Source organism: Oncorhynchus gorbuscha, linkage group LG26, assembly GCF_021184085.1.
Source record: "Oncorhynchus gorbuscha isolate QuinsamMale2020 ecotype Even-year linkage group LG26, OgorEven_v1.0, whole genome shotgun sequence".
NCBI classification, from domain to species: Eukaryota; Metazoa; Chordata; class Actinopteri; order Salmoniformes; family Salmonidae; genus Oncorhynchus; species Oncorhynchus gorbuscha.
The window spans coordinates 20,713,419-20,741,085 of record NC_060198.1 but is presented as its reverse complement, the minus strand read 5'-3'; the positions used below and the strand labels follow the sequence as shown (position 1 = coordinate 20,741,085).

Here is a 27,667-nt window from a genome sequence, read left to right as displayed (position 1 = left end):
GGTTGAATCCCAGCGGAGCTGAAGGAAAGACTCGTCTGGATCTAGCAGCTTAGGCAATTCATTATTCTGATGGATGGAGGCTGCCAATTCAATAGGACAACTCAACGCAACCCACACAGAGCCTTTAAACAGCCAACGCTGTCGAGACGAATAAGGCCTTTGTGCACCTCCACTGTGCTTTTTTCCTAGCGCTTTGAAGATTCCCAAAACCAAAACTTGCTAAGCAACAAATTGATGATAATGATGACGGTAATAGCCTTCTCTTTCAAAGGATGGCATTGTGTCCTCTCTTCCTGCCTCCTTCTCAAAACGCATTTGAGGAGAAGATCCAAGGTGCTTTTGAGAAGGAGGCAAGGAGAGAGGACGTGAGGAATCGAGGAAAGATGAATGTCACGCTCATCAAGCTAGGGTTCAGGGAGTTGGGATCAAAGGTGAAACATGTAGCATCCTCACCAGACGTTGAGCCTCTTGCTGAACACCTTGATGCTGTTGAGGTGTGTGATGGATCGGTCCACAGCGTACTCATCTCCCATCTCTACCAGTGCGGTGCCCGGGACACTCTTCATAAACTTCACCTGGGGCGTTAATAAGACCGAATGGCATCACTGTGAATCCGTACAGACCTTCTGATATTCTACTAGGTGACGCTGACCTTGGGTTAGTTTTGTATTACTTGATTAAATTTGTCAACTAATCACTAAGCACACTTTTGTTTTTATCCACGTTAATACAGAGACCAAATGAAAGAAGTCTCACTCTAAAACATATTACAGGTCAAGGTTCAATTGGTTCAATCAAGGTTCAATTGAATCAAAGTGGTAGGTTGCTGGCAGTAATTCTGTAACCAAAGCTACAGCATAAAGATTGCCATGGCAACTTGATTGCATCCACCCCCTAGTCACACTAGCTGTCATTCTATTGCCCTCAGCCCTCTCATGTAAAGAAGCAATCCAGGATTGATACATCCATTTTATAACTTTGAAATTAATTATGTTTTTTGAATCCCAGTAGCTTTAGCTTTCATCTCGTGAGAAAACAGACGCCGACACTGACCTTCTCAATATTCCCATACAGGCAGAAGAGGTTGAAGATGCGGGTGCAGTTCATCTTGGCTGGGTGCAGGCCGCTCACCATGGCGACCGACGAGCTGGAGGCGTGGCCCATATAGGAGGAGGTCTGGGGCAGGGGGTAGGCAACCACCTCCTGGGCGTCATGGGGAGAGCTCCTCTTGTACCTGTTATTTCTGGGCAGGGGCAGCAGGGGGCAGTGTGACCCTGGAGAGTGTGGGAGAGAGAGAGAGAGAGTGAGAAGGAGAGAATAAGACTGAGAGAAAGTGAGAAATAGAAAGGGGGATGAGGGTAGGGGGATAGAGAGAGATGGAGAGAGAGAGGGGGGCAGGAGAGAAAGAGAGAGAGATAGAAAGAGAGAGGGAGAGAGACAAAATATAGAGAAGGGAAGAGAGAGAAAGTGAGGGAGAGAAAGAAATAGAGTGAGAGAAAGAGTGTGTGAGAAAGGGAGAGACAGAGGGGGCAGAGAGAGACCGAGGGGGGCAGAGAGAGAGAGATAGAGAAAGAAAGAACAAGAAAAAGCTGTCACAGACATAGGATGACCTTATTGGGGATGGTTGAGATGACAGTGCAAACTTCCCCCTCAGCTCCCAGCCCCCCATGAAGTAGGATAAACAATTCCAGCAGTACTAAAAAAGTCCTAGACCATTTTCTACACCACTGCACCCAGTTTCCCCTGCAGATCTGGCTAATTACCAAGTGCCTTCAAGAGCGGCCGCTCACATCACATCATTACGCTCTTTCCAAACTCCTGACACACATATACAGACTCACGCACACCAATGACTGTATGACACACACACATATGCAGAGACCACCCCTTCCCCCCTGTTTTTCCATCCATCCATCCATCCAACCTCCACCACCTCCTTCAGATGTAAGTGTCTGTGGGTGTTGGAGCTTAATTACAGGATACCCAAAAACCAGATGCACAATGACAGTCACATAGAGAGAGAGATGGATGGATGGATGGATTAAGAGAGGGATGGGAAAGAAAAGAGATACTGTAGATGTGGTGAGACAGATAGAATGATAAAGAGAGATTCTGAGAAAGAGATGATGAGTCAGAGGGGGATACAGAGAAAGGGAGATACTGGGAGAAAGAAAGGTGGAAGAAGAGAAAGATGAGGAGACTGAAAGAGAGGGATCGAGAGTGATGCTGAGAGAGGGAGTGAGAGACAGAGAAAGAGAGATGAGTCAGAATGAGAGGGATAAAGAGAGAGGGAGTGTGTGTGTGTGTGTGTGTGTGTGTGTGTGTGTGTGTGTGTGTGTGTGTGTGTGTGTGTGTGTGTGTGTCTACATTTTCCTCCTCTGTCTCTGCTGCTAAAGCCACTTTCTACCACTCTAAATTCCAAGCATCTGCCTCTAACCCTAGGAAGCTCTTTGCCACATTCTCCTCCCTCCTGAATCCTCCTCCCCCCCCCCCCTCCTCCCTCTCTGCAGATGACTTCGTCAACCATTTTGAAAAGAAGATCGACGACATCCGATCCTCGTTTGCTAAGTCAAACAACACCGCTGGTTCTGCTCACACTGCCCTACCCTGTGCTCTGACCTCTTTCTCCCCTCTCTCTCCAGATGAAATCTCGCGTCTTGTGACGGCCGGCCGCCCAACAACCTGCCCGCTCGACCCTATCCCCTCCTCTCTTCTCCAGACCATTTCCGGAGACCTTCTCCCTTACCTCACCTCGCTCATCAACTTATCCCTGACCGCTGGCTACGTCCCTTCCGTCTTCAAGAGAGCGAGAGTTGCACCCCTTCTGAAAAAACCTACACTCGATCCCTCCGATGTCAACAACTACAGACCAGTATCCCTTCTTTCTTTTCTCTCCAAAACTCTTGAACGTGCCGTCCTTGGTCAGCTCTCCTGCTATCTCTCTCAGAATGACCTTCTTGATCCAAATCAGTCAGGTTTCAAGACTAGTCATTCAACTGAGACTGCTCTTCTCTGTATCACGGAGGCGCTCCGCACCGCTAAAGCTAACTCTCTCTCCTCTGCTCTCATCCTTCTAGACCTATCGGCTGCCTTCGATACTGTGAACCATCAGATCCTCCTCTCCACCCTCTCCGAGTTTGGCATCTCCGGCGCGGCCCACGCTTGGATTGCGTCCTACCTGACAGGTCGCTCCTACCAGGTGGCGTGGCGAGAATCTGTCTCCTCACCACACGCTCTCACCACTGCTGTCCCCCAGGGCTCTGTTCTAGGCCCTCTCCTATTCTCGCTATACACCAAGTCACTTGGCTCTGTCATAACCTCACATGGTCTCTCCTATCATTGCTATGCAGACGACACACAATTAATCTTCTCCTTTCCCCCTTCTGATGACCAGGTGGCGAATCGCATCTCTGCATGTCTGGCAGACATATCAGTGTGGATGACGGATCACCACCTCAAGCTGAACTTCGGCAAGACGGAGCTGCTCTTCCTCCCGGGGAAGGACTGCCCGTTCCATGATCTCGCCATCACGGTTGACAACTCCATTGTGTCCTCCTCCCAGAGCGCTAAGAACCTTGGCGTGATCCTGGACAACAAACTGTCGTTCTCAACTAACATCAAGGCGGTGGCCCGTTCCTGTAGGTTCATGCTCTACAACATCCGCAGAGTACGACCCTGCCTCACACAGGAAGCGGCGCAGGTCCTAATCCAGGCACTTGTCATCTCCCGTCTGGATTACTGCAACTCGCTGTTGGCTGGGCTCCCTGCCTGTGCCATTAAACCCCTACAACTCATCCAGAACGCCGCAGCCCGTCTAGTGTTCAACCTTCCCAAGTTCTCTCACGTCACCCCGCTCCTCCGCTCTCTCCACTGGCTTCCAGTTGAAGCTCGCATCCGCTACAAGACCATGGTGCTTGCCTACGGAGCTGTGAGGGGAACGGCACCTCAGTACCTCCAGGCTCTGATCAGGCCCTACACCCAAATAAGGGCACTGCGTTCATCCACCTCTGGCCTGCTCGCCTCCCTACCACTGAGGAAGTACAGTTCCCGCTCAGCTCAGTCAAAACTGTTCGCTGCTCTGGCTCCCCAATGGTGGAACAAACTCCCTCACGACGCCAGGACAGCGGAGTCAATCACCACCTTCCGGAGACACCTGAAACCCCACCTCTTTAAGGAATACCTAGGATAGGATAAAGTAATCCTTCTCACCCCCCCCCCTTAAAATATTTAGATGCACTATTGTAAAGTGGTTGTTCCACTGGATGTCATAAGGTGAATGCACCAATTTGTAAGTCGCTCTGGATAAGAGCGTCTGCTAAATGACTTAAATGTAATGTAAATGTAAATGTTAAATGTGTGTGTGTGTGTGTGTGTGTGTGTGTGTGTGTGTGTGTGTGTGTGTGTGTGTGTGTGTGTGTGTGTGTGTGTGTGTGTGTGTGTGTGTGTGTGTGTGTGTGTGTGTGTGTGTGTGTGTGTGTGTGTGTGTGTGTGTGTGTGTGTGTACGTGTGTGTGTGCTGGACACATTACATTTTTATGCTTTTTTTGTAATCCTTTTTTCTGATAAAAATGAGTTAATTGCATCTAACGTGGAGCCCAGTTTCATAATTTTACCATATGTCCCAGCTGCTTGCCGTAGTTTTGAAGTAATCACGAAAAAACAGGCCTTATTTTATGGCATTTTTCACCCTGCCAGGTCCTATTGTTCTATTGAGCACCATGGCACCAACTCGCCTTCCGAATGTTCTATTCCCTATTGTTGTGACGTAGAACAATATTGCCTATTGTTCTACGTCACAATGCCTGCTTTGCTATGGTTGGCAATGAGACCTGCCCACCTTGCTGATAGTTCAAATATAAACAACAACAATAAATGACTCATGGAACTCTGAAGTCGTCCCATTGCTTCCTATAGGGAAATGTAGGTATGTATGTATATTTTGCCAAATATCTTGCAATGTGTATATTTTGATTTTTTCAAATTGGACACAATTTGAATCATGACAATCTCCTCTTTCTAATTATGTAAGGCTGGGCAGCGTAGTCCATTGTCATCAAAAGCTAGCTCTGAAATACCGTTTGCCCTTGGAACGCTGAGCTCCCCCCATTGTTTTCCTATGGAGAGGCATGCTGGTATATTTCGCCAGAAATCTCACAATGTCCATATTTAGATTTTTTCAAATCGGACACCATTTGAATCAGGATAATCTCCTCTTTCTAATTACATAAAGTTGGGCAGCGTACTCTGCTGTCATCGATCACTAGAACAGAAATAGTCAAAAGTAGCAATTTTTCCCAACTTCCTCGTTACACAAACATAAGCACACTTGGCATCATCGAGGTGTGGATGTTTACTTTCTACCCGAGTTGTTATTTTTCAGAACAGGTTGTTGTGGTAAAATTAAAATAACAGATTGTTGTGGTAAAATACGACAAAGCAGCTGGGACATTTTTTGGAGTCATTTAGGCAAAATGGAATTCCAAGCGTCACTCCAGTCAGAAGAGGCTCTGGGAACATTTGATTCCCTTCATCTACTATAGGCCCGCACAAGTATTCCAGCTTAGCCAACGTTCTTTTGCCATTTTCCAGCCTTGGGTGAATTTTGACTCATTTTATTGTCCAGCCTAGTGAGGGCAGGAGAGACATGAGACAAAAATAGAGAAAGAGCGAGGGAGGGAGGGGTAAAGAGAGGCAGCGAATGTGAGCGACACTGACCATAGCCGTTGTCGCTGTAGGAGGACGGATGCTCTCCCAGAATGGCCTGGCGTTGTCTCCCCTTCCCTCGCTCTGCAACACAGACAGAATACACAGTGTAAGACAAATGTAAAGTGACAATGCCACTAGGTGCCATATGCACATCCATCCACTCAAAATGCATAGACACGCACAGATACACACACATGGGGACTAACAGACACAGTCATGCACACATAGGACAACACACACAAGACTAATACACAAGCACATATACACACCTACACATTGGCACATTTGCACGCCAGCCTAGGAATGACTGAAAGCCATAAAACCACACTACGCAAGCAGATTCGATTTAGTAACAGCAAATCTAGACACTGCTTAACACGTTTGGTAATTGGCATAACAACAAAACTATACACTTTTGGTTCAAATTTGGCATTGTACTTCAAATGACACATTTCTCTTCCTTGGCTGACTGAGCTTGGGTGAATTTCAGAGGAACAATAAAACAGTGTTTTTTGGGGGGGAAGAGAGGTGTGTTAAAATGACCGTTAAAATATCAGAGTAACAGTTCAATGGAAACGCTGACCCAGATAGGAGGGAAAATGCATTGACATGAAAAAAGGTATATAAAGCACCCTTCTACCCTAATCTTCTTACTGTGCACCAGGAAAAGGACTAACAGAACAAAGACAAGCGTATTTTCAGTCTTTTCCCCAATGCAGCTTACTGGCAGAGACGCAGAAAAACACACTCTAGGTGCTGTCGAACTAAGACTGAAGCATATGCAATATATTCGTTTTTATGTAACGTATCCCAATGAAGTTACAGACTACTATATGAAGCATTTCAGTGCAATGACTCAACCTGTCTTACATCATTTGAGCATCCTTTTTTCAAAGTCTAACATCAACAATGCGAGAGAGAACTGGTGCTACACAGACATAAATGGAAGGTGCGGCGCGGCGCTGAGTTAAAAGAACGCATGCCATCCTCTCGCCAGCTCCCGCGGGTCACGGGGGACCGAGCTCATGCAGGGCTAAGCTAATTGGTACAAAACGAGTAGTTAGGCTGGCAGGAACCGGTGGGATTGGTGGGTTGCCATATTTGTACAGAAACCACAAAGAAAGTGGAGAGGAGGAGGAGTGACCTTGATGCTTGCACTGAGCCGACAGGTTCGCTATTCACCTGACAGAGTGGCAGAGAGAGAGAAAGAGAGAGGGGGGAGGAAGAGAGAGAGACTGTGGGAGAGAGTGAGGAGGGAAGAGAGAGAGGGAAAGACAGAGAGAGAGAAAGAGAGGGGGGAAGAGAGAGACTGTGGGAGAGAGTGAGGAGGAAAGAGAGAGAGAAAGACAGAGAGAGAGAGGCCTCTGACAATGACGTCATCCCAGTAGTTGGGATAAATCTATCGAAATTGTATCTTACTTTACAGATAAGGGGTAAGAGATGTGTGGAACACACATGACGTGTCTCTCTCGTGTCTTAGCTAAATGTTTAATAAGGCACGTCCCCTGCAGGTGTGAATACACTTCTAGACTTTACTTGTGTTTTGAGGCAATGTCCCTGAGTACCTTCGAGGCAATGTACTCAAAAGAACGAACAAGGGGTTTGAAAGACAACATCCATAAACTGCTATGTGATTCTGATGAGAAGAATTACATCTCTTTACACACTGTCCTTCTCTATGTTTGTATAATAAGATACTGTATATACACCGAACAATTATTTTTGAAGAGCATCTGATATGTTAAGGGCCTCAAGTGCGAATACAGCATTTCAATTTCCCCAAAATGCAAGCTGATTAGGATTTAAATTTAACGTCTGCGGCTCAAGAGGCTTGTGTGGTGCTGTTTTATTTGAATTTCTCTCTGCTTGCACTAAAGAGCTTCCAATTCATTATTATTCAGCCTTTTATCATGACAGCAGTTTATTTTCAGCCTCTTGCTATTTTTCTAGTTGCTTCTCTGTCTCCTTCCTCTGGTCAATAAAAACAATTGGAAGCTGACCACACATCTTCAGCTCCATGGCAAAAAGTCCTTGACGCCGTCAAAGTCAAACAGACCTTCAAATCCAATATACGGCAAGGCGATCGATTGGAAAGCAGCCCTGGCTTGTGGGTGATAAGACACTGTTTACTGTCATGCAGGTGATAGAGGACCCAAAAGCGACTTAACAGAAACAGAGTTTATTCAAATCCAAACAGGGAATAACAGAAATCCTCTAGTCTGTAGAGGGGAATAACAAGAGAAGCGGCCACAGACTGCAGGTCGCTTCGGGTAGGCGCAGGCCGTAGTAGACAGAGACACCTGCTCACACGCAGCATCTGATGAAGGCAAAAAACACGACAGGACAGGGCGAAACACAATCACAGCATGGTGAATACAAAACAAGGAACCGACGGGACAGGAGCGGAACACAAAGGAATAAATAGGGACTCTAATCAGGGGAAAGGATCGGGAACAGGTGTGGGAAGACTAAATGATGATTAGGGGAATAGGAACAGCTGGGAGCAGGAACGGAACGATAGAGAGAGGAGAGAGAGGGAGGGGGAGAGAGAGGGATAGAAAAAGGGAACGAACCTAATAAGACCAGCAGGGGGAAACGAACAGAAGGAAAAGCAAAATGACAAGATGATATAAGACAAAACATGACAGTTTACCCTCCATTTGTGGAGAGAGAATGGGAATCGGGACTGGCATGTCAATTACACCGTCCAACGGATGTTTAATCAAGCCCAAGTCACACAAGGCAGGCTTTCTGCTTGGTTAAAAACCATGCTCCCATTTATATGAATATAATTATGGGCTGTAGTCTATCTATGGCACCTCATATTGTTAAAGCATGAGAGCTTCAAATTCAGAGACCAAGGGTTGTCTTTTATTGAGCATTGTAATGTTATAATATTTGGTGTGGGGACAACGCTATTTTACAGTGCATTCAGAAAGTATTCAGACCCCTTCACTTTTTACACATTTTGTTATGTTACAGCCTTATTCTGAAATTGATTAAATAATCAATCTACACACAATACCCGATTATGACACAGAAAAAAAACAGGCTTTTAGAACATTTTGCAAATGTATCCCCCCGGAAATATTCACATTTACATAAGTTTTCAGACTCTATACTCAGTACTTTGTTGAAGTACCTTTGGCAGTGATTACAGCCTCAAGTCTTCTTGGGTATGATGCTACAACCATGGCACACCTGTATTTGGGGAGTTTCCCCCATTCTTCTCTGCAGATCCTCTCAAGCTGTTAGGTTGGATGGGGAGCATCGCTGCACAGCTATTTTTAGGTCTCTCCAGAGATGTTTGATCGGGTTCAAGTCTGGTCTTTGGCTGGGCCCCTCAAGGACATTCAGAGACTTGTCCCAAAGCCACTCCTGCTTTGTCGTGGCTGTGTGCGTATGGTTGTTGTCCTGTTGGAAGGTGAATCTTCACTCCAGTCTGGGGTCCTGAGCGCTCTGGAGCAGGTTTTCACCAAGGATCTCTCTGTACTTTGCTCCATTCATCTTTACTTCGATCCCGACTAGTCTCCCAGTCCCTACCGCTGAAAAACATCCCCACAGCATGATGCTGCCACCAACATGCTTCATTGTAGGGATGGTGCCAGGTTTCCTCCAGACGTGACGCTTGGCATTCAGGACAAAGGGTTCAATCTTGGTTTCTTCAGACCAGAGGATCTTGTTTTTCATGGTCTGAGATGGTCCTATAGGTTCCTTTTGGAAAACCCCAAGTGGGCTGTCATGTGCCTTTTACTGAGAAGGGGCTTCCATCTGACCACATAAAGACCTGATTGGTGGAGTGCTGCGGAGATGGTTGTCCTTCTGGAACATTCTCTCATCTCCACAAAGGAACTCTTGAGCTCTGTCAGAGTGACCATCGGGTTCTTTGTCACCTCCCTGACCAAGGCCCCTTCTCCCTGATTGCTCAGTTTGGACGGGCGGCCAGCTATAGTCTTTGGTTTTTCCAAACTTCTTCCATTTAAGAATGATTTAATTTTTAATTAAAAAAAATGTTTACCTTTATTTTACTAGGCAAGTCAGTTAAGAACAAATTCTTATTTTCAATGACAGCCTAGGAACAGTGGGTTCCTGTTCAGGGGCAGAACGACAGATTTGTACCTTGTCAGCTCGGGGATTCGAACTTGCAACCTTTCGGTTACTAGTCCAACACTAACCACTAGGCTACCCTGCCACCCAATGATGGAGGCCACTGTGTTCTTGGGGACCTTCAATGCTGCAGACATTTTTTGGTACCGTTCCCAGATCTGTGCCTTGACACAATCATGTCTCTACCGGTAATTCCATCGACCTCACGGCTTGGTTTTAGCTCTGACATGCACTGTCAACTGTGGGACCTTATATAGACAGGTGTCTCCCTCCCAAACCATGTCCAATCAATTAAATGTACCACAGGTGGACTCTAATCAAACATCTCAAGGATGATCAATGGAAACAGGATGCACCTGAGCTCAATTTTGAGTCTCATAGCAAAGGGTCTGAATACTTATGTAAATAAAGTATTTCTGTTTTTATTTTTTTATAAATTTGCAAAAATGTCTAAAAACCTGTTTTCGCTTCGTCATTATGTGGTATTGTGCGTAGATTGCGGAAAATGAAAAACAATTGAATCAATTTTAGTATAAGGCTGTAACGTAACAAAAATGTGGAAAAAGGGAAGGGGTCAGAATACTTCCCGAATGCACTGTATAATTGTATATCAAATTAATATGCATTGATTCATTGGTGTGGGCTCAGCAAAGGGACAGGGGAATAGGCTCAGCAAAGTCAAGGTCTGTTATTATCAGATTCTATGATGTTTTCACCGATTGAGTTGTAAAATAGATTGATGACCAAATGAAAGATTAAAGGGGCGTGGAGGGGGGGATTAGCAATAGCCCTTCATCGATGTTGCTTTATTCTCTGGGCCTACTCAGCACTGACAAATCCAAGGACATGAGCTTGCTCATTGTATTTCAATATTTTGTGTCAGCATTTGTACCATGCAATGTAGGCTACCATGGCCATGGCAAAGGGATGAATGTTTTCATTTTTCAAAGACTTGCTGCATTAGATAAAAACAGCCAATGTTTCCATAAAGATTTATTCAAGGACAGACTGATAGAAGTGGAGGCATATTCATGGGTTGCACTTCCGTCACTCAGTCACACCGTTGCCATTGTTATCAACGAACGTTCTACAGATACTGCAGCATATTGATGTCTGATTGTTTATGCCTAGTCTTTCGAAACGGGGGCTAATGACTGTTTAATCAAATGTACATTATAGTGGCCTGGAAATACGATGACATTTCTAAAGTAGACAAATCATTTGTAGAAAACAACTTTGCCATTATTGTCGTCACGTTTGTTTTAGAGAGATGGCAATTTTGTCATCAGCTACAAATATTTGCCAGAAATAGCTAGCAATGCTAATGTTAGCTTGCTAAAATGTTAGTGCTCTCCCCTCAATATAAAGTTATACTGTATCTAAAGTAAATCTGGCGACATCACTAGCTTGGAAGGACGGTACCGTGCAGTACCGAAGAGCCCTTACTGCTGCTCGATCGTCCTATTTTTCTAACTTAATTGAGGAAAATAAGAACAATCCGAAATTCCTTTTTGATACTGTGGCAAAGCTAACTAAAAAGCAGCATTCCCCAAGAGAGGATGACTTGCACTTTAGCAGTGATAAATTCATGAACTTCTTTGAGGAAAAGATTATGATTATTAGAAAGCAAATTACGGACTCCTCTTTAAACCTGCGTATTCCTCCAAACCTCAGTTGTCCTGAGTCTGCACAACTCTGCCAGGACCTAGGATCAAGAGAGACGCTCAAGTGTTTTAGTACTATATCTCTTGACACAATGATGAAAATAATCATGGCCTCTAAACCTTCAAGCTGTATACTGGACCCTATTCCAACTAAACTACTGAAAGAGCTGCTTCCTGTGCTTGGCCCTCCTATGTTGAACATAATAAACGGCTCTGTATCCACTGGATGTGTACCAAACTCACTAAAAGTGGCAGTAATAAAGCCTCTCTTGAAAAAGCCAAACCTTGACCCAGAAAATATAAAAAACTATCGGCCTATATCGAATCTTCCATTCCTCTCAAAGATTTTAGAGAAGGCTGTTGCGCAGCAACTCACTGCCTTCCTGAAGACAAACAATGTATACGAAATGCTTCAGTCTGGTTTTAGACCCCATCATAGCACTGAGACGGCACTTGTGAAGGTGGTAAATGACATTTTGATGGCATCGGACCGAGGCTCTGCATCTGTCCTCGTGCTCCTAGACCTTAGTGCTGCTTTTGATACCATCGATCACCACATTCTTTTGGAGAGATTGGAAACCCAAATTGGTCTACACGGACATGTTCTGGCCTGGTTTAGGTCTTATCTGTCGGAAAGATATCAGTTTGTCTCTGTGAATGGTTTGTCCTCTGACAAATCAACTGTACATTTCGGTGTTCCTCAAGGTTCTGTTTTAGGACCACTATTGTTTTCACTATATATTTTACCTCTTGGGGATGTTATTCGAAAACATAATGTAAACTTTCACTGCTATGCGGATGACACACAGCTGTACATTTCAATGAAACATGGTGAAGCCCCAAAATTGCCCTCGCTAGAAGCATGTGTTTCAGACATAAGGAAGTGGATGGCTGCAAACTTTCTACTATTAAACTCGGACAAAACAGAGATGCTTGTTCTAGGTCCCAAGAAACAAAGAGATCTTCTGTTGAATCTGACAATTAATCTTAATGGTTGTACAGTCGTCTCAAATAAAACTGTGAAGGACCTCGGCGTTACTCTGGACCCTGATCTCTCTTTTGAAGAACATATCAAGACCATTTCGAGGACAGCTTTTTTCCATCTACGTAACATTGCAAAAATCAGAAACTTTCTGTCCAAAAATGATGCAGAAAAATTAATCCATGCTTTTGTCACTTCTAGGTTAGACTACTGCAATGCTCTATTTTCCGGCTACCCGGATAAAGCACTAAATAAACTTCAGTTAGTGCTAAATACGGCTGCTAGAATCCTGACTAGAACCAAAACATTTGATCATATTACTCCAGTGCTAGCCTCTCTACACTGGCTTCCTGTCAAAACAAGGGCTGATTTCAAGGTTTTACTGCTAACCTACAAAGCATTACATGGGCTTGCTCCTACCTACCTCTCTGATTTGGTCCTGCCGTACATACCTACACGTACACTACGGTCACAAGACGCAGGCCTCCTAATTGTCCCTAGAATTTCTAAGCAAACAGCTGGAGGCAGGGCTTTCTCCTATAGAGCTCCATTTTTATGGAACGGTCTGCCTACCCATGTCAGAGACGCAAACTCGGTCTCAACCTTTAAGTCTTTACTGAAGACTCATCTCTTCAGTGGGTCATATGATTGAGTGTAGTCTGGCCCAGGAGTGGGAAGGTGAACGGAAAGGCTCTGGAGCAACGAACCGCCCTTGCTGTCTCTGCCTGGCCGGTTCCCCTCTTTTCACTGGGATTCTTTGCCTCTAACCCTGTTACGGGGCTGAGTCACTGGCTTGCTGGGGCTCTCTCGTGCCGTCCCTGGGGGGGTGCGTCACCTGGGTGGGTTGATTCACTGTTGTGGTCGGCCTGTCTGGGTTTCCCCCCCTTGGGTTGTACCGTGTCGGAGATCTTTGTGGGCTATACTCGGCCTTGTCTCAGGATGGTAAGTTGGTGGTTGAAGATTTCCCTCTAGTGGTGTGGGGGCTGTGCTTTGGCAAAGTGGGTGGGGTTATATCCTTCCTGTTTGGCCCTGTCCGGGGGTGTCCTCGGATGGGGCCACAGTGTCTCCTGACCCCTCCTGTCTCAGCCTCCAGTATTTATGCTGCAGTAGTTTATGTGTCGGGGGCTAGGGTCAGTTTGTTTATCTGGAGTACTTCTCCTGTCCTATTCAGGTGTCCTGTGTGAATCTAAGTGTGCGTTCTCTAATTCTCTCCTTCTCTCTTTCTTTCTCTCTCTCGGAGGACCTGAGCCCTAGGACCATGCCCCAGGACTACCTGACATGATGACTCCTTGCTGTCCCCAGTCCACCTGGCCATGCTGCTGCTCCAGTTTCAACTGGCCTGGGCCCTAGGACCATGTCCCAGGACTACCTGACATGAGGACTCCTTGCTGTCCCCAGTCCACCTGGCCATGCTCCTGCTCCAGTTTCAACTGTTCTGCCTTACTATTATTCAACCATGCTGGTCATTTATGAACATTTGAACATCTTGGCCACGTTCTGTTATAATCTCCACCCGGCACAGCCAGAAGAGGACTGGCCACCCCACATATGCTCTCTCTAATTCTCTCTTTCTTTCTCTCTCTCGGAGGACCTGAGCCCTAGGACCGTGCCCCAGGACTACCTGACATGATGGCTCCTTGCTGTCCCCAGTCCACCTGACTGTGCTGCTGCTCCAGTTTCAACTGTTCTGCCTTATTATTATTTGACCATGCTGGTCATTTATGAACATTTGAACATCTTGGTCATGTTCTGTTATAATCTCTACCCGGCACAGCCAGAAGAGGACTGGCCACCCCACATAGCCCGGTTCCTCTCTAGGTTTCTTCCTAGGTTTTGGCCTTTCTAGGGAGTTTTTCCTAGCCACCGTGCTTTTACACCTGCATTGTTTGCTGTTTGGGGTTTTAGGCTGGGTTTCTGTACAGCACTTTGAGATATCAGCTGATGTACGAAGGGCTATATAAATACATTTGATTTGATTTGATCACAATGATGACAAAAGCTTGTCCTAAAAACGATTTGCCCCTTTTTGAAATGTCATTGGGTTTCAAAGCTAACTAACATTTACTCCTGAGGTGTTAAACTATTGACCCTGTTGGTCATCTATGAACGTCTGGAAGAACGATCATGTACTGTTATAATCTCTTTGGAGTTTTAGGCTGGGTATCTGTACAGCACTTTGTGACATCAGCTGATGTAAAAAGGGCTTTATAAAATAAATGTGATTGATTGGTTGCAATAAAATATTGAATTGCTTCTTAGAGCATGTATACACAATCAGATGTCTCTCTTCCTAACTAAGTACGTAAACACATCTGCATGTAAGGTGCTTAAGGTGTAAGGTGGCTGTATTCGGTGCATGTGACTAATAACATTTGATATCTGGATAAGGAAAGTTGGGGTTAGTGGATAAAATACCATTTGTGATTAAAACGTGAAGGTACTACTAGGCCAGGGTTTCCCAAACTCGGTCCTGGCCCCCCTGGGTGCACGTTTAGTTTTTCGCCCTAGCACTACACAGCTGATTCAAATAATCAAAGCTTGATGATGAGTTTGGGAAACCCTGTACTGACGACTGGGCCGTAGCCACTCTGACCTGCAGCACTGAGCAGTAGGAGGCGTTAAAGCAACAGCAAGCTACAACACTACACGCACAGGAAGTGGTAAACAGCTAAATCTGACATTTCTATTGGCAATTAATACATAAAACAAAAGGATATGTATGTTACCAAGATTCGTTGATGGCACAAGTGCAAATGACTGAAAGAAAAAATATTTTTTTAACAGAGAGGCTATTTTGACTCATTTTAGTTAGGAAATGAAGAAGACTAGGCAGGGACAAAGACTGAGGCCTAATGTTGAAGAGAAAACAACAGACGAACTCTCAAATTGAGATTCATGACCGATCTTTAAGGAACGAATGTAAAACCACAATGGCGGAACTCATTTCTTGTCACAGCTCATTTCAACTGATTATGGGTCTGTAGAAGTGTGAAGGTTGAAAGGGTTTTGAAATGGTTTGACAACCATGGCTACAGATTTGATGGTTTCTCTGCTCAACATATTTTAATTTCAGCTCTTTGTAAAACAGAAGTGACATACACAACGCACACACAAATGTTGTATTCATTAGAGCATGCAACGGAGGATGGTTTAAAACGTTTTGCAACAGAGATCTAAAATGAGCGTTTCTTATTGGACAAGTCCATGTAGTCTCTCCTTGTTCCAGTCTGTTTTCTTCAGTTTGCTACCTAATGAATATGACCCTAGTACAGGAAGAGATTCAGCAGAGAAGGAAGGATATCGTACCTCGCCTGACGAGAAAGGGCTTGGTGTAGTCCCAGCTATCATTGTCGTTGCGGAGGACGTTGAGTCGCGTGGGCTGCATGGGGAGAGAGAGCAGAGCACCGCTGCATGTGTGTTAGGGGTCCACAGGGATCCTGGTGGAGTGTGTGTGAGCACTGTGTGTGTATGTGGGTTTGTGAGTGTGTGTGTTTACCCGAGCGTATTCGATCTTCAGGGTGCAGCAGCCGGCGTATATGTCTGCTCCGTTGAGAGCCGATTTCGCCTTCTGGGCGTTTTTGACAGTTTCGAACGTGGCGACACCATTAAGGAAGAGCAACCGGGAGGATCTCATTGGAATTCAAAACATTGTTTGGCAAAGAATCACAATGACCAGAAGGCAATAACATAGGAGATGGAGCAAGAACTACAAGCCACCCTGCAGACGACTAAGGCTGTTCGCATACTCTTGGGTCACTCAGCCCAATGTAGTTCTGCTTCAGAGAAGCTGTAATCAGCTCAGCAATTGAAATTGCAGATTAGTTTATAGAATAGGGTCCTTTTCGAATCCTCCTAGAATACATTCTCCTCCTTCGCTTCCTTGTCAGTAATCCCTCATCTGACAAGGCATAACTGGTGCAATTACAATGGAAAGCTTGCTTACATCAATCCATTCATGTCAGATCAGTAATTAGTTGAAGATAGGAAGAAAGGATTCATTTTAAGAGTACTTGAACGAGGCCCTATTCTATAACCTTATTGGCAATGACTGTGCTGATTACAGCTACTCTAGTGTAGCTGAGTAGTGACTGTAGTCTCCAACATCATGACATCTTTTCAAGCTGCTCTGCTTCCAGCTTGCAGACGAGTAGATCGTTATGCAAATTCGGTAGTAAAAGTCAAATGCACTATACAAACCTAAAAAAGGTCCAAAATGTCTCTGTTAAATATAATTGAATTGAAATCTAATTGAGGTGGGCGAAATTGCCTTTCTATTTATCTCTTGTTGAGCCTGTCTTCAAATATTATATGATAAAATGCATTATGTGATGGTACACCCATTGGAACACACACACACACAGATCAGATCAAACACACATGCAACACAGAGCACCTTAGAAACCCCCATTGCCGCGGCAACCACATCCCAGTGGCAATAAAACAGGGGTTTTAAGCATCCATCTCCCATAAAACCCAAACCTGAAACAACAGTGACAACAATCCCTTGTCTCCTGAATTCCCATTGGCCAATCTCTGCTCCTAGTGTTAACATTAGCAAGAAACTCTTGATTGATAGCTGTACATGATCCACATAATGAGCCAACTTGGAGACAAAGTGAAATGTCTTACAATGCCAGACAGTAAATATAAACAACTGCCCATTGCGTTACAATGTGATTATAAATAAGGGAACAGTATCAGTACTTCAGTATATCAGTTAAAAACTCCCATTGTTGATAATTTTTCCAAGAAGATACAAAAACTGAACACAAATGTGGTTCACACTCCAGAACTGCATGCACTGACTGGCCTACAACATGCTAATTATTACATAGGATGTTAATCTGATATAAGACTTGCATAATGAAAACTGTGTTGAAATATGGCCACTAACCCACTACACATACTGGAGGTGTGCAAACCATAATAGACACACACACGCACGCACACACACACACACACACACACACACACACACACACACACACACACACACACACACACACACACACACACACACACACACACTGCTTCCGACATATAAGTGAGCGCTAGTGCTGTCAGGTGTTTATTCATGCGAAGTGTGTGTGTGCCAAGAGTGTGTGTGTGTGATGCCGAGAGACAGTCATCCATATTTGATGAAGGGCCATCTCGTCCGCTGGAATGCTGCTCATGCTGATTCAGTGCTTTCGAGGACCCGGTCGAGTGGAGTGGGCTCTGCTCCTCTACTCTGAAGCTTTTTACAGCCTGAGTGCGTTTGTGTGTGGGGCCAGCACTGACTGACAGCTTGTTTCCCACTCCAAAATGACATACTGATACAGGTGTGCATACTCATACAAACCCACAGGGAGACATACACAGACACTTACGCAAAATCACTCATACAGACAGACTCTTGAATCAATACACATGCACATGCTTCCACTCTACATGCATCCTCGGCACAAACCCACCCGTGCATGCACGGACACACACGCCTGCAGTAGCCCAGCTTGACTCCAGAAAGGATATTCCACCATGGCCTGGATTCCATTGCGTTTGAAGATGACAATGCGCAGCACGTTGCCTATGGGATTGCAGACTGTGTACAGAACATCCTAGAAGACAGAAGAGCAACGACTGGGTTCTGACTAATGCTGTAATGAACACAATAATTAGGAACAGTTTCCTAAACGCTTAGTAGTTCGTGTGGTATTTTTCTAGATGACCCAGACCGACACCACAAGTAGAAACTAATTTCTTCTTGCTTCTTTTAATTATATTTGTTCATGGATAGAAGATTGGCTGTCAGTTAAACATACATTTTAGACTTTACGTTTTGTGGCTGAGCTGCTGGGTTGCCGAGATAAATCACATACCACATTAGCTACAAGGCTTTCAGGAAATCCAAGCTAAAGTGTTGTAAACTAAATCATTGTAAGCAACACCATTGTAAAGTTAAACCATTGTGAACTTAAACATTGTAAACTATTGTGAACTACCATTGCTGAACTATCGCAAACTTAACCATTGCATCATGAACTAAACCATCATAAGCTAAAATACCATAAGCTAAACCATGGCATTGTGTACTAAACCATGACAAACTAAACCATTGTTTGCTAAAAGACCATAAGTTAAACCATGGCATTGTGTAATAAACCATGATAAACTAAACCATGGTTAGCTAAACCATCATAAACAAACCTATCATGAATTAAGACTGAAACCATTGTAAGCCAAACCAATAAACTATTTTAAATTAAACCATCCTAAACGAAACCATTGTGAACAAAATCCTTGCAAGCTTCCCACTGGACACACCATGTCATTTCAACGTGGAGAATTGGGTGATATTTGGTAGATACGTTGATCAATGTGGTTCCAACCTATTTTCACCCACTCAAAAAGACAGCCAAAAGTTTGTTTAATTCCCAATGTGTTATCACTATGCTTTCAACCAGAGAACCCTAACCCTAACCCTAAAAGCACAACCAAATTCTAATGGAAAATCTATGTCTGATTTTTGGTTTAGTTTTCACCTAAATGTGTTTTCACTGTGCTTCAACCATTTAAAAGCACAACAAAGTTCAAATGGGAATACAATGTCATATATTTAGTTTAACCTGTTGGATATAGGGGGCGCTATTTTAATTTTTGGATGAAAAACGTTCCTGTTTTAAACAAGATATTTTGTCACGAAAAGATGCTCGACTATGCATATCATTGACAGCTTTGGAAAGAAAACACTCTGACGTTTCCAAAACTGCAAAGATGTGGTCTGTGAGTGCTACAGAACTGATGTTACAAGCGAAACCCAGATAAAAATCCAATCAGGAAGTGTTGCATTTTTTGAAACCGCCTCATGCCAATATATGACTCCTTATATGACTGTGAATGAGCTACTAATGAGCTTATGTTTTCCACGCATTCCCCAAGGTGTCTACAGCATTGTGACGTCTTTTTATGCATTTCCATTGGAGAATAGCTGTAAGGGACCATATTTGGCAAGTGGTCACATGGTGTCTCCCTGAGAAAATCTCACGTAAAATACTGAGGTAGCAATTTTTCCAATCACTTCTTATGAGAAAACAATTGCCTCGACGGATATATTATCGAAAATATATGTTAAAAACACCTTGAGGATGGATCCTAAACAACGTTTGCCGTGTTTCTGTCGATATTATGGAGCAAATTTTGAAAAAAGTTTTCGCCTACAAAAATATTATTTTTGGAAAAAAGGAACATTTGCTATCTAACTGGGAGTCTCCTGAGTGAAAGCATCTGAAGTTCTTGAGATAAATGATTTAATTTGGTTGCTTTTCTTATTTTCGTGAAAATGTTGCCTGCTGCCAGCAGAGCCTAGCATAGCATTATGCCATGCTAAACTTACGCAACAATGCTTGTCTAGCGTTGGCTGTAACGCATATTTTGAAAATCTGAGATGACAATGTTGTTAACAAAAGGCTAAGCTTGTGTTTGAATATATTTATTTTATTTTATTTGCGATTTTCATGAATAGGAAAAGTTGCGCCATGCTAAACTTACACAACAATGCTTTGTCTAGCGTTGGCTGTAACGCATATTTTGAAAATCTGAGACGACAATGTTGTTAACAAAAGGCTAAGCTTGTGTTTGAATATATTTATTTCATTTGCGATTTTTATGAATAGGAAAAGTTTCGTTATGCTAATGCATTTGAGGCTATGATTACGCTCCCGGATACGGGTTTGCTAGTCGCAAGTAACACAACTTAATGTGTTATCACTGTGTTTGATCTAATAGCACAACCACATGACCTGGATTGTCGTTACCTGAGATGACATTAAAGTACATGGTGGATCGATGCCGAGTTTTTGTACAGATTATTATTGCAATTGCAAAGATTTATACAGATCTACGACCCTGAATGCTTTCTATGATTACATGAGAAGACATTTATTGTTACAGTAACCTCATAATGTAGCCATGGATGTGCTACTCATTTTAAGGTTGAATAAACACTGTTTTATTGGTTTGCAAAATAGCTTTAACATTATGCTATTTACTGTCTTACAAAGGTAATATTGAATTGTGTTTGGTTGACAATGCAACTAAATATCAACATTTAAAGGATATATATCTGTCACGAATATCACCGAAGGTGGCTCCCCTTCCCGTTCGGGTGGCGCTCGGCGGTCGACGTCACCGATCTACTAGCTGCCACCGATCCTTTTTCCCTTTTCGTTTGGTTTTGTCTAATTGTTTTCACTTTTTCCTTGTTGGGTTGGTGTTATTTAAGTTCGATTAGCCCGCTTGTGTTTGTGCGGGCTTGCTTCTGTTAAATTATGGTGTTTGTTATTGTGGGTTTTCCGCTGTCCGTTTTTGACCAGTGTGTATGTTAGGTGGTGTTTTACGCCTGTGTTTCGGAGTCACCTATTTGTACATTTTATTGGTTGGACATATTGTGTTTTTTTCCCGTATCCTTGGCTCTCTGCGCCTGACTCCACACACACACTCACTCTTTGGACGTTACAGTCTCAACTGCTTGGATAGTTCCATCTGGCTTAATCCTATTCTTTAACTTTTATTTTTGGTATAAATGGTGACGTGTATCCAAATGATAATTTGTTAACTTGTCGACAAGTTAATAGGCTATTTACCGTATTGCAAAAGTGATATTGAATTGTGTTTGGTTGTCAACACAACCAGATATCAACATTTGAAGGAGATGCATCATCTGCTTGGATATCTGTGCCACTTAGTTTGGCTTCAATTCCAGTTTGTCAACAAATTATTAATTGATATTAATAATTAATTGGATTCACGTCTCAAGTTCAACCAAACCAATATATGTAAAAAATAGGACTAAATCAAATCATACTTTAAATTCACTTTAAATACAGTTTAACTCATTGTCATGGCAGACTTCCTCCTCTTCCTCTGAAGAGGTGAAACAAGGATCAGACCAATATGCAGCGTGGTAGGTGTCCATGGTTTTTAATACGAAAAACTCAACATGAACACAAAAAACAATAACCGTGAACTAACCGAAACAGTCCCGTGTGGCACAAACACTGACACAGGAAACAATCACCCACAAAATACCCAAAGAATATGGCTGCCTAAATATGGTTCCCAATCAGAGACAACGATAGACAGCTGCCTCTAATTGAGAACCAATCTAGGCAACCATAGACATACAATTTACCTAGAACGGGACCAGCCCCATAAACATACAAAACTACCTAGAAAGGGTCACAGCCCCATAAACATACAAAACTACCTAGAAAGGGTCACAGCCCCATAAACATACAAAACTACCTAGAAAGGGTCACAGCCCCATAAACATACAAAACCCCTAGACAAGCCAAAAACACATAAATCCCCCATGTCACACCCTGACCTAACCAAAATAATAAAGAAAACAAAGAATAACTAAGGCCAGGGCGTGACACTCGTAGACTCCATTTCAAATCAACCAAAGCTTGATGCCTATATGTATTGTCTATTTTTTGTTGAATCCTGGGCTTGAGCCTCATTGATGATATACAGAATGATTGATAAAGTATGGTTACATTTAATTTCCTCTGTGAACCTACCCTTTGGAATGAGTTCGATGGCAACAATGAGATTTCAACAATCACTCTCACGATAGCACCTTGGTAAAGACAGAATCTCTAAACTTGCATGACAATCGTGTGCCGTATTCTATAGTTGTAATCTCTGAACCCATAAACACATTTCATGCTAAGTAGCTATCTACATTTTCTAAATGTGGTCTGTCACCAGAGATCAGCCTCGATGTTGCGGTGGGTTACTAATTTGTGCCTTTGTCACTGGTTCTTCCTTTGACAGCTATGTCATGATGATGGCGTTCGACGCCATGGAGAGTGCCGACAGGCCGTGACATGCGGCGCCAATGAAGTGGTCCTGTTTGGCTCAGTTGGTAGTGCATGGCGCTTGAAACGGCAGGATTGGGGGTTTGATTCCCTGGGCCACCCACATGTAAAATTTATGCAGGCTTGACTGTACATTGCTTTGAATGAAAGCATCTGCTAAAAGGTATATATATTATTATATTATGGTAATAGTCAGTGACAAATATTAATGCTAACCTGGGTTTGGTTAAAAACCTGGATGGGACAGAAGGAATAGCTGTAGATAGATTAACTGTCCAGTAGGAGCAGCTGCCCAGCCTATTGTTTTTTTTCTTATTGTGGATATTACGTTGAAGATCTGATGTTGTTGAAAGGTAAAAATCCAACATATTTTATACAAGGTTTGTCTACGTTGAAAATTGGTTACCATGATGACATAATCCTGTGGTTCAAATGTAACCCCTCAAAACGACAGTTGATGACAGTTCATGACTGTTTTCAAATCCAATGTATTTTTTCACATATACCACATCACAAGATGTTGACAAATTACATTGAAACAACATTGATTTAACCAGCTTGTGCCCAGTGGGTTGACTACCGTAAGTTAAACTATTGAAAGCTAAACCATTGTAAACTAAACAATCGTCAACTAAACCATACTGAACACAAATATTGTCAACATTGTAAACTCAACCATTGCACTGAACTGGCATGAAGTTCATGAACTTACAGTGGTGATGGGATAGAGGGGGTTCTGAATGGAGAGGAGCAGGACTTTGTTGCCACTACTGGGGTCATCGGCATTAGTTGGCCGCGTGATTCTCTTACTGGTGGAGTAGTTGAAGAAGGCCTGCTGGCCGGCAATGTAGACAGCTTCGTTGACCCCGCATGTCACGCACTGATCGGCACTCTCCATGGCTTCAAACTCCACCAGCGCCTGACGCTTGAACGGCATCATCATGACGTAGCTGTCAAATGAAGACCCAGTGACAAAGACACAATTAGTAACCCACCGCAACATCGAGGCTGATCTCTAGTGACTGACAAAATGTAGGAAATGTTGATAGCTACTTAGCATGAAATGTGAATATAAGGCACATGATTGTTGTGGGAGTTTCGTCATTTTGTCTCATGACAGAGAAAAGGTTTCCCTATTTATTGGATGCTGTGCAACCTTCGACAAACAAATCAGACGGACATGTAATATCTGTCGAAAACAGTGTTTGTGTAAACTACCTGGAAACTACCTGTCATCTTGCTGCCAAAGAGGACCTCAATGGAAGTAAACTTCATGGCTTTAATGTGTTTTTATTCTCAATCATGTTTTATGTATGTAATGTTGGCTCCGGCTGGAGCAGCCTGATACTTTTAATGATCTAATAAATTCAGTCAATCAATAAATCAATCAACAAACCTTGTTTCAGTCATGTTACAGACATTTGATGAGTGTCAAGCAACAATCCATGTTTTTACTTCTCAATCAATGGGGGGGGGGGGGGGGATATTACAACAACCTTTGTCACAAAATGCTTTTACCTGGCATAGCCCCCCAAAGCAAGCAAAAGGAAAAAACTCCCTATAAGGAAGACACATTTTTCCATTGATGTACAATCCACAATCCATAACCATACTATCATCCTCAACTTTAGAATTAGTAAGCAACAAGTCTTTGGCAACAATTGTATCGATCAGAATCAGCATTCAGGAATCATCTACATCCTGCCACGGAAAACATTCATACACTGAAGACCTAGCCAGTGTTTCACTCAGTGACCCCATGTTCAATTTTAGCTCCTCAATTCCCTAGTTAGATATCTCAATGTTTTTCTTATACAGACAATGCAGTGATGGTAAAATAAAAGTAGATGCTCGTATGATGATTTGTCCTCGATTTGTCTCTCAAACCACACTGAGGTAATTGCTTTGTAACTCAACATGTGTGGAGACGCCAGATAGAAACCAAACTCTTTTTAAGTTCTCACCTCTCTTGAGGTGCTGATATTCTTCCCTACCAAGCAAAAAGGCAGTAACTGCTCATTTGGTCAAAAATGAGTTAACGTCATTTTTGCTACATAAAATACATGCTTAATCATGTGGACAATTATCCTGCCTCTATTGTATTGTGTTTTGGAGATAATGGGGGTCATGTTAGCAGTAACTGCATAAAGTTACTGTGAAACCTGTCACGATCGTTTAGAGATGGATTGGACCAAGGTGCAGCGTGGTAGGCGTACATTTTACTTTTATTTAAATTACACCGAAAAAACAACAAAATACAAAAATGAGCGTAAAGCTACATGCAGTGCAGAAAGCAACTACACACAAACAAGATCCCACAAACTAAAGGTGGAAAAAATGCTGCCTAAGTATGATCCCCAATCAGAGACAACGATAGACAGCTGCCTCTGATTGGGAACCATACCCGGCCAACAAAGAAATAGAAAAACTAGAATTCCCACCCAAATCACACCCCGACCTAACCAAATAGAGAAATAAAAAGGCTCTCTAAGGTCAGGGCGTGACAAAACCAAGGTAAATAAAAGCCATTTTTCTCAGTTTAATGCTATGAGCAGTTACTGCCTTTTTGCTTGTTAGGGCCACGCATTCTATTTTTGTTGAACTAGAAAGAGTTCAACATAAGTTAAAATAAAATGTCCCCCTGGTTATCCAGTTATGCATTAGGGGGCGCTATTACATTTTTTGGATGAAAAACGTTCCCGTTTTAAACAAGATATTTTGTCACGAAAAGATGCTCGACTATACATATAATTGACAGCTTTGGAAAGAAAACACTCGGACGTTTCCAAAACTGCAAAGATATTGTCTGTGAGTGCCACAGAACTGATGTTACAGGCGAAACCCAGATAAAAATCCAACCAGGAAGTGCCGCATTTTTTAAAACCGCCTCATGCCAATGACTCCTTATATGGCTGTGAATGAGCTACGAATGAGCTTACGTTTTCCACGTATTCCCCAAGGTGTCTACAGCATTGTGACGTCTTTTTTTAATTTTGAAAAAAGTTTGGCGTTGTAGTGGTAGCATTTTCCGGTCGATTTCTCAGCCAAGCATGATGAACAAACGGGAGCTAATTTCGCCTACAAAAATAATATTTTTGGAAAAAAGGAACATTTGCTATCTAACTGGGAGTCTCCTGAGTGAAAGCATCCAAAGTTCTTCAAAGGTAAATTATTTAATTTGGTTGCTTTTCTTATTTTCGTGAAAATGTTGCCTGCTGCCAGCAGAGCTAGCATAGCATTATGCCATGATAAAATTACACAAATGCTTGTCTAGCGTTGGCTGTAACGCATATTTTGAAAATCTGAGATGACAGTGTTGTTAACAAAAGGCTAAGCTTGTGTTTGAATATATTTATTTCATTTCATTTGCGATTTTCATGAATAGGAAAAGTTACTAGTGGTATTTATGTCCGCTGCGTTATGCTAATTCGTTTGAGGCTATGATTACGATCCCGGATCCGGGATTGCACGTCGCAAGAGGTTATGCTTTATTTTACAGTCAACAACTATTCATCTAGCTAGTATCTTACATTATCTACTAAGAATGGCTGGTTTGGATGATTGGGATTCTAAGATATTATCAGGTGGTCATCCCTATATTACAACTGCATGATAATGCACTACTTAAATTGCAGACAGAGCACACTCCACCTTCATAAATAGCATTGCACAATAAAGCCTCCCCATCATTATAATGTGAATGCTGTCCTTGAGGCCACTGTTTGAGTGGAGCTGACAGCTCATGTTGACCGTGTCCCAATATGTCTGCCTATGGCATACTCGGAGGGACATACAGTATATCGATATTACACCAACCTAAAAATACCGTCGCCCGATTTAAATTCCGACTACATCACCGGGGAACATACTCTACCAGCGCACAAGTCAAGTCCTTGCAATCAAATCCACATCCCATAATACTCCACAGGTTACATAAATATCAAGTGACACTAGGATGGATGGTGGCAGGGAGATATTTACAATAATCACAGCCATATTGGCCCCGTACACATTTGACACAATGGTTGTTGTCACGCCTTGGTCATTGTATTTTGTGTTTTTGGTATATGTTTGGGTAGGCCAGGGTGTGACATGGGTTTATATGTTGTGTTTTGTATTGGGGTTTGTATTAATTGGGATTGTGTATGATTAGGGGTGTGTCTAGTTAGGCTTGGCTGCCTGAGGCGATTCTCAATTGGAGTCAGGTGATTCTCGTTGTCTCGGATTGGGAACCGTATTTAGGTAGCCTGAGTTCGCTTTGTATTTTGTTGGGTGTTTGTTCCTGTCTCTGTGTAGTGTTCACCAGATAGGCTGTAATAGGTTTCACGTTCCATTTGTTGTTTTTGTATTTATTCAGTTATTTCATGTACTGTGTAGAAAAGGCCCATGGAGTTGGTGGAATACTCCTTTAATTCATTGCCATTTACTCAGCTGGGCCAGGGGCGCTTTAATTAGGTCAGGTGGAAATGTCCTACAGATCTCAACTCCATAAAAGGAGGAAATTGCCATCGCCTGATCTCGCTGCTTTCTCTTCCCTAAATCCATCTGATCCAGAAGTTCTGTGCGTCCATGAATCCACGTAAGTCCACCGACTCTTACCTTTCATCTGAATGATCTGTGGTGATCGGGAGAGTGGGCCATTCAGTTATTGTTTATAGTTATCACCGCGGAGCGCGGCTTGGAGCGCACGCTTCAAACATATTGTGTAATGTGAATTGTTAATAATGACTGCTATGATTTGATCTTTGATTATGAATTTGATTGTATACATGTTATTTGTTTCTTTTGTGATGCAGCACAGACTACCAGTAAATATACCACTTTATGGTTAAAGGAATTCCTGCCTCAGTCTCATACATTCCTCTGTCACCTGACACGTGACCACCTGTTCACCTTCACTGTCAGTCATCCTACCTGTCCAGCAACCCACACAGATTCCACTAATCTTTCATACCGTGATATATTTCATTAAAGTCATGAGTAACCTACACGCTGCATTTCGGTCTGACTCTCTTCTTACAACAGACGAACGCCGTTACAGTTGTGATACAACTGCTATGTTTGTGATATAATGGAGAGTTTGTCTACATAAAAAAAGTCTACACAACCATTGTGCGGTGTCTCCAGAAAATGCGTGCATCAATACTTTTGCGCAGAAAAACTCTCCCTTGTGTTACAAGCGTTGTGTCGAATGCATTGTATTTCAGTTGTGCAACTTGAGTGTGTCTACGGGGTCATTGTCTTTTACCAAATTTCACCGAAATTCACCTCAACTTCAAATCATTTTTTTTAGATTCTCTAAGTGAACGTGAAGTGGCTCTGCAAATAAGCCTCTGCTGTGTATTCACT

The 27,667-nt window shown here is 43.0% G+C and overlaps 1 protein-coding gene across 2 annotated transcripts in view; it reads right to left on the bottom strand.

Moving 5' to 3' along the window:
• LOC124016308 (heterogeneous nuclear ribonucleoprotein L-like) overlaps positions 1 to 27,667 on the bottom strand; it is an 81,935-nt gene that overhangs the window by 13,652 nt on the left and 40,616 nt on the right. For both annotated transcript variants that reach the window (XM_046331855.1, XM_046331856.1), the window contains exons 3-9: positions 23,031 to 23,268; positions 17,970 to 18,055; positions 15,955 to 16,051; positions 15,765 to 15,837; positions 5,715 to 5,786; positions 1,054 to 1,274; positions 454 to 575 (exon numbers count right to left, since the gene is read on the bottom strand). In XM_046331855.1, coding sequence (XP_046187811.1) covers positions 454 to 575; positions 1,054 to 1,274; positions 5,715 to 5,786; positions 15,765 to 15,837; positions 15,955 to 16,051; positions 17,970 to 18,055; positions 23,031 to 23,268 — 909 coding nt within the window. The remainder of the gene's footprint in view (positions 1 to 453; positions 576 to 1,053; positions 1,275 to 5,714; positions 5,787 to 15,764; positions 15,838 to 15,954; positions 16,052 to 17,969; positions 18,056 to 23,030; positions 23,269 to 27,667) is intronic.